The 17,925-nt window shown below is 42.3% G+C and overlaps 1 protein-coding gene across 2 annotated transcripts in view; it reads left to right on the top strand.

The window, feature by feature from the left end:
- The window catches only part of EML1 (EMAP like 1), a 79,369-nt gene that overhangs the window by 16,425 nt on the left and 45,019 nt on the right, over window positions 1-17,925 (top strand). For both annotated transcript variants that reach the window (XM_044918354.1, XM_044918353.1), the window contains exons 2-3: window positions 1,450-1,589; window positions 14,588-14,712. In XM_044918354.1, the coding sequence (XP_044774289.1) occupies window positions 1,450-1,589; window positions 14,588-14,712 (265 nt within the window). The remainder of the gene's footprint in view (window positions 1-1,449; window positions 1,590-14,587; window positions 14,713-17,925) is intronic.

Raw genomic sequence — 17,925 nt, 5'->3', positions numbered from 1 at the left:
GGGGCTCCCTGCTCAGCGGAGAGCCTGCTTCTCCCTCTCCCACTCCCCCTGCTTGTGTTCCCTCTCTCACTGTGTCTCTCTCTGTCAAGTAAATAAAATCTTTAAAAAAATAAAAAATAAAAATAAAATAAAAAATAAAAAAAGAGAGCCTGGAGGTTTTGACAGATGCATGGTGTCACATAGCATGATCGGCATCATACAGAATCATTTTACCACCTTAACATGCTCTTGCGCCTTACCTGTTCAGCCCCCCCACCGCTGGCCAACCTCCGGCAACCACTGATCTGGTTTTTGTCTCTGTAGTTTTGCCTTAAATGGAATCATAGAGAATGTAGCCTTTCAGCCTGGCTGCTTTCACTGCGTAGCCTGGATTTAAGACTCGTCCCTGTCCTTGCGTGGATGGCTTCCTTGCTTTTTTTTTTTTTTGCTGAATCATATTCCATTGTCTGGATGGACCGCAGTTTGTTTATCCACTAACCAATTGAAGGACAACTTGGTTGCTTCCAGTTTTTGACAATTATGAATAAAACTGCTATAAATAGTAAATGCAGGTTTTATATAGACATAAGTTTCCCAATCAGTTGAGTAAATACCTAATGTCACACAATGACTGGATCATACTGTAAGACTACATTTAGCAACCGCCAAGCCATCTTCCAAAGTGGCTGTACCATTTTGCATTCTCACCAGCAATGAATGAGAGTCCCTGTTGCTCTGGTCCTGGCCAGCAATTGCAATTTTGTTTGTTTTTTGGATTTTAGCCACCCTAATAGGTGTATAGAGATATCTCATTATTGTTTTAATTTGCATTTCCCTAATGACAAAAGATGTTGAGCATCTTTTCATATGCTTATTTGCCATCTGTAGATCTTCTTTGGTGAAGTGTCTGTTCAGATCTTTTGCCCATTTTTTTAATTGGGCTGCTTGTGTTCTGACTGCGGAGTCTTAAGCATTCTTTTTTATATTCTGTATACAAGTCCTTTATCAGATACATGATTTGCAAATATCTTCTCCCAGTTTGTGGCTCGTCTTTTCATCCTCGTAACATTGTCTTTCACGGAGCAAACATTTTTATAATCTTAATGAAGTCCAGACAATCATTTTTTTCTTTCATGGATTGTGCTTTTGTTGTATCTAAAAAGTCACCAAACCCAAGGTCACACAGAGTTTTCTTCTGCGTTTTCATCTAGAAGTTTTATAGTTTTGCATTTTACGCTCGGGTCTTCGGTCCATTTTGAGTTCGTTTCTGCATAAGGGGAGAGATTTTGTCTAGGCCCATTGTTCCAGCATCCTTAGTTGAAAATCTCCACTGAATTCTCTTGACACCTTTGTCAGTTTCGCCAGCATTTTAAAATTGATGTCCTTTGCTGTCCTACCCGTCTTAAGTTCCGTAAAAAGTCACCTTGACAGAGGGGAAAGCTCTGATTGCGTTTTCTGCTTATCTCACAGCAAGACCACTGGTGCAGACCCTGCCTTTAAGGACCACTGTTAACAACGGCACTGTGTTACCAAAGAAACCTAGTGGCTCTCTACCATCCCCCTCGGGAGCCAGGAAAGAAACAGCTGTGCCCGCCACAACCAAAAGGTATGTACAGAGTGCCTTAACCCACCTCGAAAAAGAGTTCCATCTCAGGTTTAAAATAAATATTGCCTTTTTATGTGACACCTCTTAATTAAAACTCATAAAAGTACAATATTTGGTGTGTTGCCGTATCAGGACCTATATACATTTATTATTCTGCTTTTTTAGACTTTTTCTTACTGTCTTTGAAATCTCATTGGCTAACACCACGGTGTGCTATTTTGTATTTTTGCTTGAGGGTCTCTTGAAAACACAAAAGGGAGTGTAACCTGTGTTAAAACGAATATGCTCTAAAAAAAAAAAAAAATGAAGGGGTGCCTGGGAGGTCCAGTCAGTTAAGCGCCTTTGGCTCAGGTCATGATTGCAGGGTCCCGGGATTGAGCCCCACATTGGGCTCCCTGCTCAGCTTCTCCCCCTGCTTGTGCTCTCTCTCTCAAATTAATAAATAAAATCTTAAAAAAAAAAAAAAAAGAATACGCTCTTCCCAGCTTCATACTTGGCATAGAGCAAAATTCAGATTGCCATACCAACATTAACTTTTTATCTATAAAATTTGGATAAGCTCATACCTTTAAATTGTGCCTAACAGTGAAGTTCTAGATATTGATGTTGTCTGTCGGAGCATAGTTTGCTTCTAATATTTCTATAATTTCATGATTGTCATATTAAAATTGCATATATTATATGTCAGCCCACTTGCCTTAGCTTTTAGGCTCTAGAAAATTAAATACATGATGGTAATATAGTCTAGAAAACCTTAAAGAAATTCTTGTGTGGTGATACCCCCCCCCGGCTTGTTACAAGCCCACCGTAGAAGCTCTTAGGGCTCATTACAATACTGACTGCCCAGCAGGTGCCAGGTCAGGGAGCGTGAGTATGCTCTGCGTCATGCTGGGGCCACCAGTGGGCTCTCAGGTGTTGGATCAGATGCTGGGCTGTGACTTGGAGGAAAACGTAGCGATCCTATCTTCTCTTTCAAATATGTAGTGTTTGTACTGTCCCTCAACAAGCAAATTTTCATTGTGTTTTTATCAGATAGTTTCATGTACTTATTGTTTGCGAATTTTAAGAAAATTGATTTTGCAGGGCTTTTTAAAACTTAAAAAATGGGGGCGCCTGGGTGGCTCAGTCGTTAAGCGTCTGCCTTCGGCTCAGGTCATGATCCCAGGGTCCTGGGATCGAGCCCCGCATCGGGCTCCCTGCTCCATGGGAGGCCCGCTTCTCCTTCTCCCACTCCCCCTGCTTGTGTTCCCTCTCTCTCTGTGTCTCTCTCTGTCAAATAAATAAAATCTTAAAAAAAAAAAAAAACTTAAAAAATGACATTCTTAACCTTATGTTGTATCTGTTTAATACTTACCTGAATCATTTATTTCTAATCAAAGTAAAGTGACCTTCTGCATGCTAAATGGCAGCAGTCGATCTGGACTATCTTTTTTTTTCATCTAGATGTCGAAGATTGCCAAGGCTGACTTTATTTGAGGATTCAGATTGCTATCTGTTATAAAACACATAACATGGGCGCCTGGGTGGCTCAGTTGGTTAAGCAACTGCCTTCGGCTCAGGTCATGATCCCGGAGTCCTGGGATCGAGTCCCACATCGGGCTCCCGGCTCAGCGGGGAGCCTGCTTCTCCCTCTGACCCTCTCCCCTCTCATGCTGTTTCTCTGTCTCTCTCTCTCTTTCTCTCAAATAAATAAACAAATAAAATCTTTAAAAAAATAAGATAAAACACATAACATTAAATTTATCATCTCAACCATTTTTAAGTGTACGGTTCAGTAGTGTTAAGTACTGTTGGACATTGTTGTGCAGCAGATCTCAAGAAACTTTTCATCTTTTCTTTCTGTTTCCTTTTAAAATTATTTATTTATTTAAATTTTAATTCCAACACAGTTAACATACAGTGTTGTATTAGTTTTGGGTGTACAATATAGTGATTCAGCAATTCCATACAACACCCAGTGCTCATCCCAACAAATGCCCTCCTTCATTCCCATCCCCTGCTTCCCCATCCCCCCAACCCACCTCCCTTCTGCTCACCATCAGTTTGAAGAATTTTTTCATCTTGCAAAACTGAATCTCTATACCCATTAAACAGTAATTCCTATCCCCAGCACCTTTCTACATTCTGTTTCTATGAGTTTGACTACTTTAGATACTTCATATGAGTGGAATCATACAGTATTTATTTGTCCCTTTGTGGCTGAGTTATTTCATTTAGCATCATATCCTTGAGGTTCATCCATATTGTAGCATATCACAGGATTTCCTTCTTTATTAAGGCTGCATAATACACACACCCACACCCACACCTGTACACCCCACATTTTGTTTATCCATTCAACTGTTGATGAACATTTGGCTTGTTTCCACCTCTTGGCTGTTATAAATAATGCTATAATGAATGTGGCTGTGCAAATAGCTCTTCAAAATCTTGCTTTTAATTCTTTTGGATAGATACCCAGAAGTGATATTGCTGAGCCATAAGGTAATTCTATTTTTAATGTTTTGAGGAACCGCCATATTATTTTCCATAATGGCTACACCATTTTACATACCCACCAACAATGCACAAATGTCCTAATTTCTTCTCATCCTTGCCAAAAACTTATTTTCTATTCTTTTGCTAATGGCAATCCTAATGGATATGAGGTGATATCTCATTGTGGTTTTGCTTGGCATTTATCATATGATAAGTGATAATGAGCATCTTTTTTAAAAGTAATCTCTACATCCAATATGGGGCTTGAACTCACGACCCCTAAGATCAAGAGTCACATACTCTACTGACTGAGCCAGCCATGTACCTGGATATTGAGCATTTTGTTATATGCTTGTTGGCCATTTGTATATCTTCTTTGGAGAAATGTCTGTTCAAGCCTTTTGCCCATTTTTAAATCAAATTATTCATTTTTCCGTTATTGTTCCTGAACTGTAGAATTACCTTACATATTCTGGATATGGACCCCTTATTAGGTATATTATTTGCAAATATTTCCTCCCATTACATAGGTTGTCTTTTTACTCTATTGATTGTTTCCTTGATACACAGAAGTTTTTAAGTGTGATGTAGTCCCAAGTGTCTATTTTTGCTTCTGGTGTCACATCCAAGAAATCATTGACAAATACAAGATCCCAAAGCTTTCCCTTTGTGTTTTCTTCCAGGAGTTTGATGGTTTTAGGTCATACATTTAGGTCTTTAATCCCTTTTGAGTTAATTTTGTTTATTGTCTAAGGGTCCAACTTCATTCTTTTGCATGTAAATATTCAGTTTTCCCTTTGCCATTTGTTGAAAAGACTGTCCTTTTCCCATTATCTGCTCTTGGCTTCCTTGTTGAAAATCATTTGGCCACATATTCAAGGGTTTATTTCTGGGCTCTCTATTCTGTTCCATTGATCTATTTTTCTCTCTTTGTGCTAATGAAGATACCCTACCAACTTGATTACTGTTACTTTGTAGCATATTTTAAAATGAGATACTTTGAGGCCTCCAACTTTGTTCTTCTTTTTCAAGGTTCTTTTGGCTATTTGGGGTTCCCTTGACATTCCTTTTAAATTTTAGGATTTTTTTTTTCTATTTCTGCAAAAAATACCATGTTGATAGGGGATGCATTGAATCTATAGATCATTGTAGGTACTATAGACATTTTAACAATATTAGGTCTTCCAATCCATGAAAATGGGTTGGGTTTCCACTTATTTATGTCTTCTTTGATTTATTTTAGCAGTGTTTTATAGTTTTTGTGTACAGGTCTTTCACTTCCTCGGTTAAATTTATTCCTGAGTATTTTATCCTCAAATTTTGATTTTACAGCAAATGGGATTTTTCCTTAATTTCCTTTTTTGTGTTCGTCATTGTTAGTGTATAGGAATGCAACTGATTTTTGTATCCTGCAACTTTGCTGAAATTGTTGATTAGTTTTAAAATGTTTGTGTGCGTGGAATCTTTAGGGCTTTCTACATGTAAGATCATGTCATCTGCAAACAGAGATAACTTTATTTCTCTCTTTCTAATGTCAATACCTTTCATTTCTTTTTCTTATCTAATTGTGCTGGCTAGGATTTCTAGTACTGTGTTGAACAGGAGCGGTGCAAGTGGATCTCCTTGCCTTGTTCCTGATCTGAGAGGAAAAGCTTTTAGTCTTTCACTGTTGCATATGATGTTAGCTGTGAGCTTTTCATATATGGCTTTTATTATGTTAAGGTAATTTCCTTCTATTTCTAATTTGTTGAGAGCTTTTAACATGAAAGAATGTTGAGTTTTGGGGGCACCTGGGTGGCTCAGTTGGTTGAGCGACTGCCTTCGGCTCAGGTCATGATCCTGGAGTCCCAGGATCGAGTCCCGCATCGGGCTCCCTGCTCAGCGGGGAGTCTGCTTCTCCCTCTGACCCTCCCCCCTCTCATGCGCTCTCTCTCTGTCTCATTCTTTCTCTCAAATAAATAAATAAAATCTTTAAAAAAAAAAAAGAATGTTGAGTTTTGTCAAGTGCTTTTTCTGCATCCGTTAAGATAGGGATGTGGTATTTGTCCTTCATTATGTTAATGTGGTGTATTACATTGATTTTCATATGTTGAACCATCCTTGCATTGCAGGTCTAGATCCCATTGGGCTATGGTATAATGGTCCCCTCTTACCCATGGTCTCACTTTCTGCAGTTTGAGTTGCCCATGGTCAACCTCAGTCCAGAAGCACAAGACCCTCCTTCTGACATACCACCAGAAGGTCAATAGTAGCCTAACGTTATGTCACAGTACCTACCTCATTTATCTCACTTCATCCTATCACGTAGGCATTTTATCCTGTCACATGATCACAAGAAGAAGGGTGAGTAGAATATAATGAGATATTTTGATAGAGACCATAGTCACATAACTTTTATTACAGTATATTGTTCTAATTGTTTTTAGTTTATTATTAATTATTGTTGTTAATCTCTTACTATGCCTAATTTATAAATTAAACTTTATCATAGATATGTACTTATAGGAAAAACTGTATAAATAGGGTTTGGTACTATCCACAGTTTCAAGCATCCACTGGGGGTCTTAGAACATATCCCCTTGTGGATAAGGGGGGACTCCTGTAATCCTTTTAATGTACTGTTGAATTCAGTTTGATAGTGTTTTGTTGAGGATTTTTGCTTCAAGCTTCATCAGGGATATTGGTCTACAGTTTTTCTTGCTGTGTCTTTGCCTGGTTTTGGTATCATAGAATGAGATTGGAAGAATTACCCCCCCTCCCCTGTGCCCCCTTCAATTCTTTGAACGACTTTGAGGAGAATTGGTATTAATTCATCTTTAAATGTTTGGTAGGATTCTCCAGTGATGCCATCTGGCCCTGGGCTTTTCTCTGTTGGGAGATTTTTTTTTTTATTATTACTGTTTCAATTTCCTTCTAGTTATTGGTCTGTTAGAGTTTTTATTTCTTCATGATTCAGTCTTGGTAGGCTGTATGATTCTGGGAATTGATCCATTTCCTCTATGTTATCCAATTTGTTAGCATATAATTGCTCATAGTAGTCATAGAATTCTTTTTACTTCTGTGACATCAGTTGTAATATTCCCTCTTTCATTTCTAATTTTAGTTATTTGGGTCTCTTTTTTTCTTAGTCTAGCTGAGGATTTGTCAGTTTTGTTGATCTTTTTGAAAGAAATTTATAGTTTCATTTATTTTTTTCTATTTTTCTATTCTCTGTTTTATTTTTGCTCTAATCTTTATTAGGTCCTTACTTTTACTAACTTTTGTTTCAGTTCTTCTTTTTCCAGTTCCTTGGGGTAGAAAGCTAGGTTGTTGTTTTGAGATCTTTCTTCTTCTCAATGCACATCTTTACTGCTATAAACTTCCCTCCTAGTATTGTGTTCTCTGCATCCCACAAGTTTTAGTGTGTTTTGTTTTTATTTTCATTTGTTTGTAGATATTTTCTAAATTCCCTTGTGATTTCTTCTTTGACCCATTGATTGTTCAAGAGTGAGTCCTCTCATTTCAAGAATAACATTTTATTTTATTTTATCTTATCTTATTTTATTTTATTTTATTTTTTTGAGAGAGAGAGAGCACACAAGTGCACTTGGAGGGGGAGGGCAAGAATCTTAAGCAGGCTCCATGCCCAGCGTGGAACCCAACGTGGGGCTCAATCTCACAGCCCCGAGATCATGACCCAAGCCGAAATGAAGAGTTAGATGCTTAACCAACTGAGCCACCCAGGCGCCCCTCAAGAGTGACTTTTTAAAGTAGCAAATTATTGTGGTGCCTGGCTGGCTCAGTCGGTAGCGCGTGCAACTCTTGATCTTGAGGTCATAAGTTTGAGCCCCACACTGGGTGTGGAGATTACTCAAATAAATAAATAAATCTTTTTTAAAGAATAAATAAAGTAATAAATTATTAATGGAAAAATGATATTCTTTCCCTTTATTCTTGGATAAAATGGAATTTTATCATTTATACCTCTTATATATTTGGAATTTAAATAAAATTAAAAAAATTTTCAGAGCAAAAAAAATGAAAGTAAAAATTGAAATGCAAATGTAATTTCTGGCTTTCAGTTCCTTTCATGAGAGCTTATGTCCAGCATTCTTGTTCTTTGATTTTGTAGAATTTTCTATGGTTGGTCCAAAGTAACTTTGATGTAGTGTGATAATGCCCTTCACTTTATAGACTATTTATGGCTTTCTTAGATCTCACAGGGTTAATTGGCATGATTGCTAGAGTTCCTGGCAAACTGTAGTTTCAGTTCTAGTGTTTGAAACATGTATTCAGGGTAAGGTAAAGCTGGGGAATGAGGTTTCTGAAACTGACAACACCAGTAAGGCTGGGCTATGGAATCAGATGGACACTTTCCCCAGGGTGTGAAAAAGCACAGGCATCCATGGGTACTTTGGGCCCCCTGTAAGTCAGTGATCATGGCAGAAATCATTCTTCAATAGTAATAAAAGCCTACAAAGTACCAGGTTTTTAATATTGGTATCACTAATCCTCAAAATGACTTGCAAGGTAGATATCGGTATTTCTATTTTATGAGAAGACTGAAGCTCAGAGAAACGAGGTAACTTTCCCAGGTCCCACAGGCACAGAGCTGGGAAGGGGCTCAGACCCAGGTTCACGTGCATCCAGAGCTCGCGCTCCTACCGCTGTGCTAGGCTGCTTCCCGCAAGACGTCCAGGTCAGCACTTACATCGGCTCATAAAAAGTGCTTGATATAATTCCTGTTTGGAAATGATCCCTCTTGTATGCCCCTGCTTTCTGCATGCTGCTGTCAGGAGCAGCGATGTTCCGAGATGCCCCCCTGGGTGCCGACAGGAGAAGCATCAGAGACTTCTGGCAGCAAGTCTGAGAGATAGGACTGGCAGCTACTTAGGGGCTGCAGGGGCTGGACTCCAAGGACGGAACCGGCCATGTGCTGTGAGCAGAGGCCTGGGTCCTCTGCTCCCTGTGTCAGCCCTATAGGCGAGAGCTTGTGCTTAGTGACTGCTCTCAGCAAGATTATCTTAGGAAGAAAGGAAGGAAAGAAGGGAGGGAGGGAGGGAGGAGGGTTGGTTATTTGTAGCCATCATATTGTGTGCATGTATACGTGTTAACATTTAAACAATAACCTTCCTTCCAGAAATATTCTAAGGCCTCTGTAGATGCTTCTTTTTAGTTTATAGAATAATCAGTTTGGTTCATCTGATAAACTGTTGTCGAGCAGCCAGCCAGAAATACGTGGTTTTCTGAGTGTCCAAGACTCTTGGATTTCAGGGTAGAACATAGTGATTCATTAATTTTGTTTCTCTGGCTTTCATGGGCGTCTATGGATGTGAGTTCACATCCACTCGGGCGTTGGAAGCCCAAACAGTAGCATCTAGTTATTCCTCTGTGGTCAAGTTCCTATAGATCTCTCATTAGGAGAAAATTCTGAAAAGAGAAAGAAGCACGCTAGGCATCCTGAATATTAGGAATAAAATAGCTTCCAGGACGTTTCAAATGTGTTTACAATCATGCAGGAATTTTTCTATAATCAGAGTTCCAAATTAACCAAGTCGGGGCATCTGCAGAGTGTGGATGGGTATATGTTTGTTTTCTTTCCTCTGGGGTTTTTTCAGCCTAGTGCTTAAGAACAAAATCTCCTTTGGAAATTGTCCAGCACCCAGCAGTTGTGCTTTGTGTTGCCAATTAAGACTTCGATTGGGGGCTTGATTTGGAATCCTTGGGAAAAGCTTTGTTTCCATTAGTCAAAGGAAAAAAGGCAGAAAATCCGGGGAAGACATTGTAGGTCATACCTTGCTCAGTGGGGATGCTGAAGCTGACAATAGAATAACATTTCCACTGGCTCAAAACAGAGACAATCACTCATTCTTTCTGCTCCTAAGTAGAGTTTTACAATAGGGCAGAGCTGTGAGAAGAGAGATCAAAAGAACAAAACTGGTACAAAACAGAGCATTATTTTAAAAATGCTCTGTTCCAAGTGCGAAATAGGGTGGTAAACATCTATTGCTTCCAAATAAACAGCTGACAGTCCTTTGGAAAAATGGTTACACTTGTTAGAAAGACCCATTTGTAAATGCACCAGTCAGTGCTGGACATGCACACAATTTCAAAAGTAGAAAAGTGAAATCTGATTTTCTGGGGTTTTTTTATTATTATACTTCTGATATATTTCCTTATCACTCAGATCCATTGAAACGTTTTGAGTCTGTTTCTGTAGCAAAATAGAGATAGAATCATTCTGCCATCGAACGGAGGAAGTTGAGTTGGCACCTATCCCTTTATCAGAAGTGATGCAGTCACCCCTCTGGGCTCAGGGAGTTGGCTCCGCATGGTAGAAGAGAAACTTCTTCTGAAGATCCATCAGATTCTCTAAGATAACCAGCCTTCCTAGACAATGACTTGGTTTCTGCCACAAAGATACAGAGGAAGAGAGGGAGATAAGAGCATTTTGTAATTACTGAAGTGAGTGATCTCTAAGAATTGTAACTTGCAGGGGCGCCCAGGTGGCTCAGTCGGTTAAGCATCTGCCTTCAGCTCAGGTCATGATCTCAGGGTCCTGGGATTGAGCCCTGTGTTGAGCTCCACATCAAGCCTTCCTGCTCAGCGAGAGGTCTGCTTCTCCCCCTCATTCTCCTTTTGTGCTCTCCCTCCCTCTCCCTCTCTCTCTTTCTCTCTCAAATAAATATAATCTTAAAAAAAAAAAAAAGGAATTGTAACTTGCAGGACAAATGCCAGATTGGTCCTGGTCCCATGTTGACTCACCAGTGCTCAGCCCAGCACCCAGTGTACAGTCACTGCCTCATAAGTATTTGTAGAGTGGATAATTGTTCTAATCAAGCATCATCACCCCGGCTGTCATGATAGACGACATCATCAGAAGATCCCTGGTGGTACACACAAGAGCTACCTGTCTGGTTTCTGTTTTTTTTTTTATTATTATTGTAAATGTTTGGGATCTTGCACAATTTTGGAACCAATCCTTGATTCCAAATCACATAATGAGAGAAAGACATAATTGTAGCTTGTTATGCTTAGAGTTACTCTCTAACCATAAGAAGAAGGCTTGTCACCAGTCACCCTTGCATAAACTTCTATGAAGTCTAAAATTTAGTTTAAGTTGGCAAAAACCATCGAATGGGTATGGAATGAAATGTAAAGAACCACTGTATTTTCAGAACCTAGAAGGTTTTTTGGTTTGGGAGTAGAGACCAGAAGGGAAAAGAAGAAATGATGGTGTCCATGCATTTCTACACCAAAAATATTTTACTTGCTTTAAGCACTAAAAAATGTACTCCATTACTATACAGTCTCTCACAAGTCAGTTCGTCTACCACTTTTAAAATGAAGAGCAGTATTTTCCCCTTGCTGTCCAGAGGGAACATAACTTCTTTGATATTCCCTGCTGGTTATTGAAGGAGGCTTCTCACAGTGAGTATACTCCTTCTGGCTGCCCTTGATGCTGTGAATATCTGTTCTTCCAGCTTTATTTGCTGTCCTTCACTTGGAGTCCTGGTAAATCCTCTTTAATTCATAAGAGCTCTTGGCTCTCAAAAGGAAACATCTTGTTTTTTCTATGTATACAACAATAGTGGATTTTTTTTAAAGCTTCACATTTTAATGCAAATGGGCAGATGACAAATATCTGGGAATAGCTGTGATGAATTATATCCCAGTCTGTATATGCAGACGGAAGTGTTTTCCATTTTGATGTGTGGTGTGTGTTCTGTTATTTATTGAAACTTACCAAAATGTTTTTCCCACGCTTTTGTTGTTGCTCTCGGTTTCTTCCGCTTTGTCTCCGTGACTCTCACGCGTAGATCAAACAGGTCTGTGAGTCTCCTGAAGGCATGCAAACCAAGTAGATGGACTCACAGGTGAGGGGTCCTTAGACTTATTTCACAGCTCGGGAGTGTGAGGTCCCGTGAACACTGCAGCATAGTGATCTTCAGTGTCTCCTGTTGGTCCAACCTCAAATCCTGTAACCATGTTAATTATTGACGTTTGTTGGCCTTTGAGATGTTCAGCAGGCCCTCAACCCCGTGCACGTGGGTGTTCTCATGAGCCGTACACAGTCCTGAGTAGGAAGCCCAGCAGAGAGAATGAGGAGCAGAGTAATCCCAGACGAACTGCTGCATCCCTGAATGTGTGTCCTCGTCTCTATCAGGGGGATCACGCTGCCTTTGCAGGGGACTAGATTAAATCACTTACACCAGTTGTGAAGTTCTTAGCATATGTGGCCCATCACTGCCACCTGCTAGTTCCATGTTTCCATCACCGGTGTACCCTGGTAGCTCTTTAGCCGCCAAGCTCAGTCTTATTAGAAAATCGGTTAATGTTTGCTGTAATTGATGAATGGTCATGACTTTTCCAGATCTGTAAGAGTGTTTTATACCAGTCTTTAAGTTGCCATGAACTTGCCATGAACTCCCCTAGGGACACCACTCGGGTGACGCTCCGGGCCGGTGGTTGCTGCTACTCTCCCAGGGAGCCACCAGGGGCCAGGTGGCACGCCTCCGAGCCCTGTGCTAAATGCTTGGCAGAGAAAGATCCCGTGAAATTAAATCAGCTCGGTGTTTCTCGTCTCTGGAAGAAATTGAAGTTTAAGCAGAAAGGTTTCTATAAATTTAGACCTCAGTCCCAAATTTCAGAAATGCAGTGCTCTCCTAAGATCTGTAATTTCCTTGTCCCCACATTGAGTGTTCTAAAAACGCACGTTTTGACCTTAAGGCATGCCTGTTCAGATCCCAGTTGTAAGATTCTGGTGCTGTAAATCCAAAGCTTCCTCAGTTAGCCAAAAAGCCTGTGCAGAAAGCATATTCATGTCATCACGATTATGGTCACGTTATTTATATTTGCTCACCCAGAGAGTGAGATGGTTTTTCAAAAGCTGATACACCATGCAGGTTTTAAAAACATGCTAAGAGATTCTTTGCTGAGTGATGGGCGGTTCCAAAGGGAAAGGGACTGAAGCTGGCCTGAAGGAAGGGGGCGAGGACAGAGGAGGAAGAGTGGGTGGGGGGCTACTGAAAAGCCCCAGTGTGCAGCTGTGCTATGTCATTAGGAGAAACGGGGGGGCTCGGACCTTCCCCCCGGGAGTGTAGCCTTGGTCTCAAGTCCCTTGTCTCGCGCGTCCCCCGGCTGAAACGTGGTCTGACCTGCCAGCCTCCCTGGGCCCGTGCTCTCGGCAGCCACCTGGCACTTCTGTCTTGTCCGCATCTCCACCTGTAGCCCCAGCACCGCCTGCACCCCACTTCCTCCCTCCTTCAGCCCCTCTCTCCTGGCTTCCTCCTCCCCGCCTCTCTGGCCTTCTCTGCGGCCTGGCTCGCACGCCCACCCCGGGCAGGCCCTCCACCCAGAGCCCCAGCCTGGGACTGTCACCGCCAGCCAGTCCTCTCCTCCTTTCTTACAGAGCAGGTGCTACGTTAGAGCACCTCGTGTCTCTTCCTGTGACAGGCTCACAGCACGATAGTCCCGTTTTCTGACTCACTTATTTCAGTCTTTTTCACGGAATAAGTATCAAGCTTCTTTACCGGGCTCCCGAAGTATGTAAGAATGATCCATTAGATAGGGTCCCAAGGAATGCGCGGCCTAGTGGTGAGGAAACGAACGTCACAGGGATGCCTGTGATACACATAGGTGCTCCAAGAGCAGCCCGTTCCACCAGCAGCCCGGGTCCTGGCTGAGATACCCTGCATGCCGCGTGGGCCTTCCTTTTCCCTGGAACATCTCTTCCTGATCATGTAATGACAACATATTCAAGCCATTCATTTCATCTCTCCCAGAAGTTCACAGTCTTCAGGAAGTCTCCCCAGACATCGCCCCCAGACCCCCCACCAGGCTAGCTCCCCCTGCTTACACTTCCATGGGCGCTACCTCCAAACTAAGGCATCACACATGGGGTGGAATGTTTCTGTCATTACCAGGGACGTCCTGTTTGCATTTGTCCCACGTGTGCCTGTAGACCAGCGCTCCTCCGTATCCGCGCTGTTGACTTCGGGGGCTGGATTGCTCTTTGTTGTGGGGTTGTCCTGGGAGTTGCAGGATGTTTCGCAGCATCCCTGGCCTCTCTACCTACTGGATGCCATTAGCAGCCCTCTCCCCCTAGCTGTGACCATCAAAAGTGTCTCTAGACATTGCCAAATGTCCTCTGGGGGTGTCACCCCTGGTTGAGCACCCCTGGTTTAGACCGAGGCCTCCTCTGGGGCAGGCGACTTCCCGCGAAGCCGCTGGAGTGCTCTCGGAGAGGGCTGTTGGGATCTTCCCTTTCATTTCTGCCATGACATTGAACTGTGTACCAGTTGCCCCAGTTCCAAAGGCAGCGAGCAGAGGCATTGATCCCAAGTGACATTCTGCAGTTAGGAATACGTACAGACATACTCACACACACGTAGAGACAGACATTCTGTAGTTAGGAGCCAAGCTCTTAAATATCCACGTGGAAGTAGGATGTTCTATGTAATATATTTTTATACTCGGCAATAAAATAAAATCACCCTATTAAGAATTTCATCAACCTTTACCTCTCGCTGCAGTACCATCAAGAGGACCAGCTCCTCCGAGCGAGTATCTCCTGGTGGCCGAAGGGAAAGCTATGGGGATTCCAAAGGAAACCGAAACCGCACGGGATCCACAAGTAGTTCTTCCAGTGGCAAGAAGAACAGTGAGAGGTAAGGGGCATCTTCTCTGCTGGTCCTGCTGTCCGGATGTTTTGTTACCTCTTTTCCCCAGAGATCCCATGATACGCACACAGCTCTGAGCTCTCTCCAGCGGATAGACCTTCTCCTGGGAGTGTTGTGGGCACTCATCCAATGGCCGTTGGAGGCGGCCGCTTATCCTAGTTCCCACCGATCATTGTCCAGGTAAAAGGTGAGAACTTGAAATCCCAGCACCCCGATGCAGACAGAAATAGTTCCTGAGAATTTGCTTAGCACCAAATCCATGGAATGGGGAAAGCCATTCTGAATTTCCGTATGGAGCACTTTATACTTCTAGTACGTTCTGCTGCCATTTTGAAATAAATTTCAGTGGGTTGTTTAACTTTGTCAACAGTACTTTTCAAGGTTGACTGGGTGAAAAGTTGAAGTTTTATCACTTGTCGGAAACCATTTTTAATACTGAGCTGACACCAGAAATAGGACCATTTCTTTCTGGTTTCACGAAATACGCTTCTAATTTTGAATTTTCCCTTTGATGTTAACTTCTAATGGATTATGATAAATACCTATACAACTAATAGTAACCTTTTATTAGGGAAAGCTAATCATTGGTGTTTTAATGGCCTGTTTCCCATTTACGAATGTGTGGGGCATAGGAGGCTGGTTTCTCTGGACAGATACCTGATGCTGTACTTTATTCTCTCTATTTAAACATTGTGCTTTAATTTTACTCTCTCTCTATTGAGCAAGGCTGAGGAAGGAATTGCAGCTTCACAGGCTAAACATGGCTTTTTTCCCCCCAAATGTTTATGTAAGGAGACTTAGTCATAAAGCAATCGGCTCCAACCCACAGGCTGTAAAAATTCCAGGTTTGTGAATCCACTCTGAATCAGTCCTGTAAGGACGCTTAAATTCTTTTTCAGTTTTATTCCTAAAAGATATCGTTTGTAGAAAAGATGCAGGCACTTCCCCTGCTGTAGCAGGTTAGGGCCACCCACCGTCGAATAACAGCCTCAGAGACCACTGACACGGTCTTCTGTCTTCTAATTTAGACTGTTAGTACTTCTTATCAGAAGATTATGCTAATTGGACGATAATACCTTAGAAATAAGGCCACGTGGCTTACATTGGCAGTAGAGTGTAAATGGGTCATGCCGCGGGGCCTTCGGGCTTCTCTGAATTTAGGGTAAGCTTGGAAGTTGGCCTGAAATGTCTAGATCTTGGCAGTTCTTAAAAACTTGGCTCCTTCTGTGCACATCTGATGTTTATTAAGAATTTCCAAAAAAGAATCTGCATTGTGCAAACTCCAGATCTGTTTTATCTTTCAAACGCTATGGCGTTGATAAATGCACCGGGTAAATATTTCCATAAAAGATATTTGCAAAAGGTTTCGTTTGGTTTTGTTTTGTGTTTAATTCCACGGTAGGAAATTTTGATTTGGAAATGAAGGATGGGGAAAATCTACTCATTTTCTAAAAATAACTCAAGCAACTAAACATGTCCATTTAAAAATGAATCCTTTGTTTTGTTCGGACCCAGGAAAAGTTGAGGTCTGTGTACCATTGAACAGGTTGAGTTGCACACACCTGAGAAAGAAAGTTCTTGCCTTCTTTTTTTTTTTTTTAAGATTTTATTTATTTATTTGACAGAGACAGAGATAGCGAGAGCAGGAACACAAGCAGCGGCAGTGGGAGAGGGAGAAGCAGGCTTCCCGCAGAGCAGGGAGCCCAATGTGGGGCTCGATCCCAGGACCCTGGGATCATGACCTGAGCCGAAGGCAGACGCTTAACGACTGAGCCACCCAGGCACCCCGAAAGTTCTTGCCTTCTTGTAGGTAATTGCTGGTACTGGCAGATACCTTCAGGGGCCCTGGGAATAATAGCCCAGTAACTGAGACAGGAAGAAGCAGCCCCAAGAAGCAATAGCAGTGAAGGTCAAGCTGGTGATTCAGTCTCTCCCTGACTCTTTCCTTCCTTCTTCCTCTCCCTTCACCCATGAGCAGCCCCCCTCCTGAGCTCTGTTGATCTGGCTCCAAAGCAAAGCTGGAGTCCCCAGGACCAATGCCCAGTGGCCCGGACTTAAAGCACGCAGAGAAAGGTGTAGGGAGGTGGCCTGAAACAACCCTCTTGAAACACCATGGTCTTTAGTAATCTAAGATGGTGTGATCTCTTCCTTATCATCCGATGTCTGTCATTCCATGGTTCCAGGATGCTGTCCTACATTTTCAGAGCTTGTCTTGTTCGGTTACTGGGGGCAGCAAGACCAAATGGAATGGGCGCAGGCTCTGGAGTAAAAGAAAGGTCTGGGTTTGTAAACCAGGAAATTCTCCGAGCCTCAGCTTTTGCCTCGGTGCATGAGGGGTCGCATACCCAATCGCCTCGAATCTTATCATCGAACTGACTGGGAGGAGAACCCCCAGCCCAAGGCTTGGCACCTGGTCCTGGGCATCACGGCAGTGGCAGGTGTGAGAGAATGAGACCTGAGCAGAGCACAGGACAATAAGTGACGAGGCTTTCCCAAACCGGGAGCTTTCTTTCCCTCACTTGTAAGATAAGGGAGTTACATGGTGGTGGAAGCGACTAGTCTTGTTTCTGGTCTGACACACATTCACTGATGTTCACGTGCGTGACACAGTCCCAGGAGTGCAACCTGAGTTCTGGCAAGATCTAGAAGCACTCGGCAGGGAAAGGAAGGGTGACACGTCCGCATGGTTGTCCACATCACACCAGAGTGAGCGGGGCTGCAGGCGAGCTGGCCAGGATGCAAGGGAGGGCGAGAGCACAGGGGTGACTCTGGATGGGTCCCGCTTTGTGCAGGAGGCACATCGTGCACCCACCCCGGGGCTGTACCTTGGGAGAAGCAGACCCTTGGCCCCAGAGCTCACGTTACCACACACCATATGCAGAGCTGTCTTCAGTACATGTGGAACTCTTACGAAGATTGGAAAAAGCCTCCTCTCACTCCAGAAAAACAATCCCACGTCAGCATATATAGTTCTCAATAATAATTACAGCAAATATAAACGACTCCATATACATTGTCCAAATCTTCATGTCGAACATAAAATAAGAGTGCTTTTGAGGTCCTCAACATTCACATTTTCCAAGATAGACTAATTTACTTAGAAATAATGGTATGTTTTGCTTTCATAGAAACCATATTCTTTTATGAGTTTCAATGTTCCTGCACCTACATCTCATTTTCTCTGGAAATGGCTACTGGATT

This window comes from Neomonachus schauinslandi, chromosome 9, assembly GCF_002201575.2.
Source record: "Neomonachus schauinslandi chromosome 9, ASM220157v2, whole genome shotgun sequence".
NCBI classification, from domain to species: Eukaryota; Metazoa; Chordata; class Mammalia; order Carnivora; family Phocidae; genus Neomonachus; species Neomonachus schauinslandi.
The sequence above is the reverse complement of the archived record's forward strand: the minus strand, read 5'-3'. Positions and strand labels throughout refer to the sequence as shown.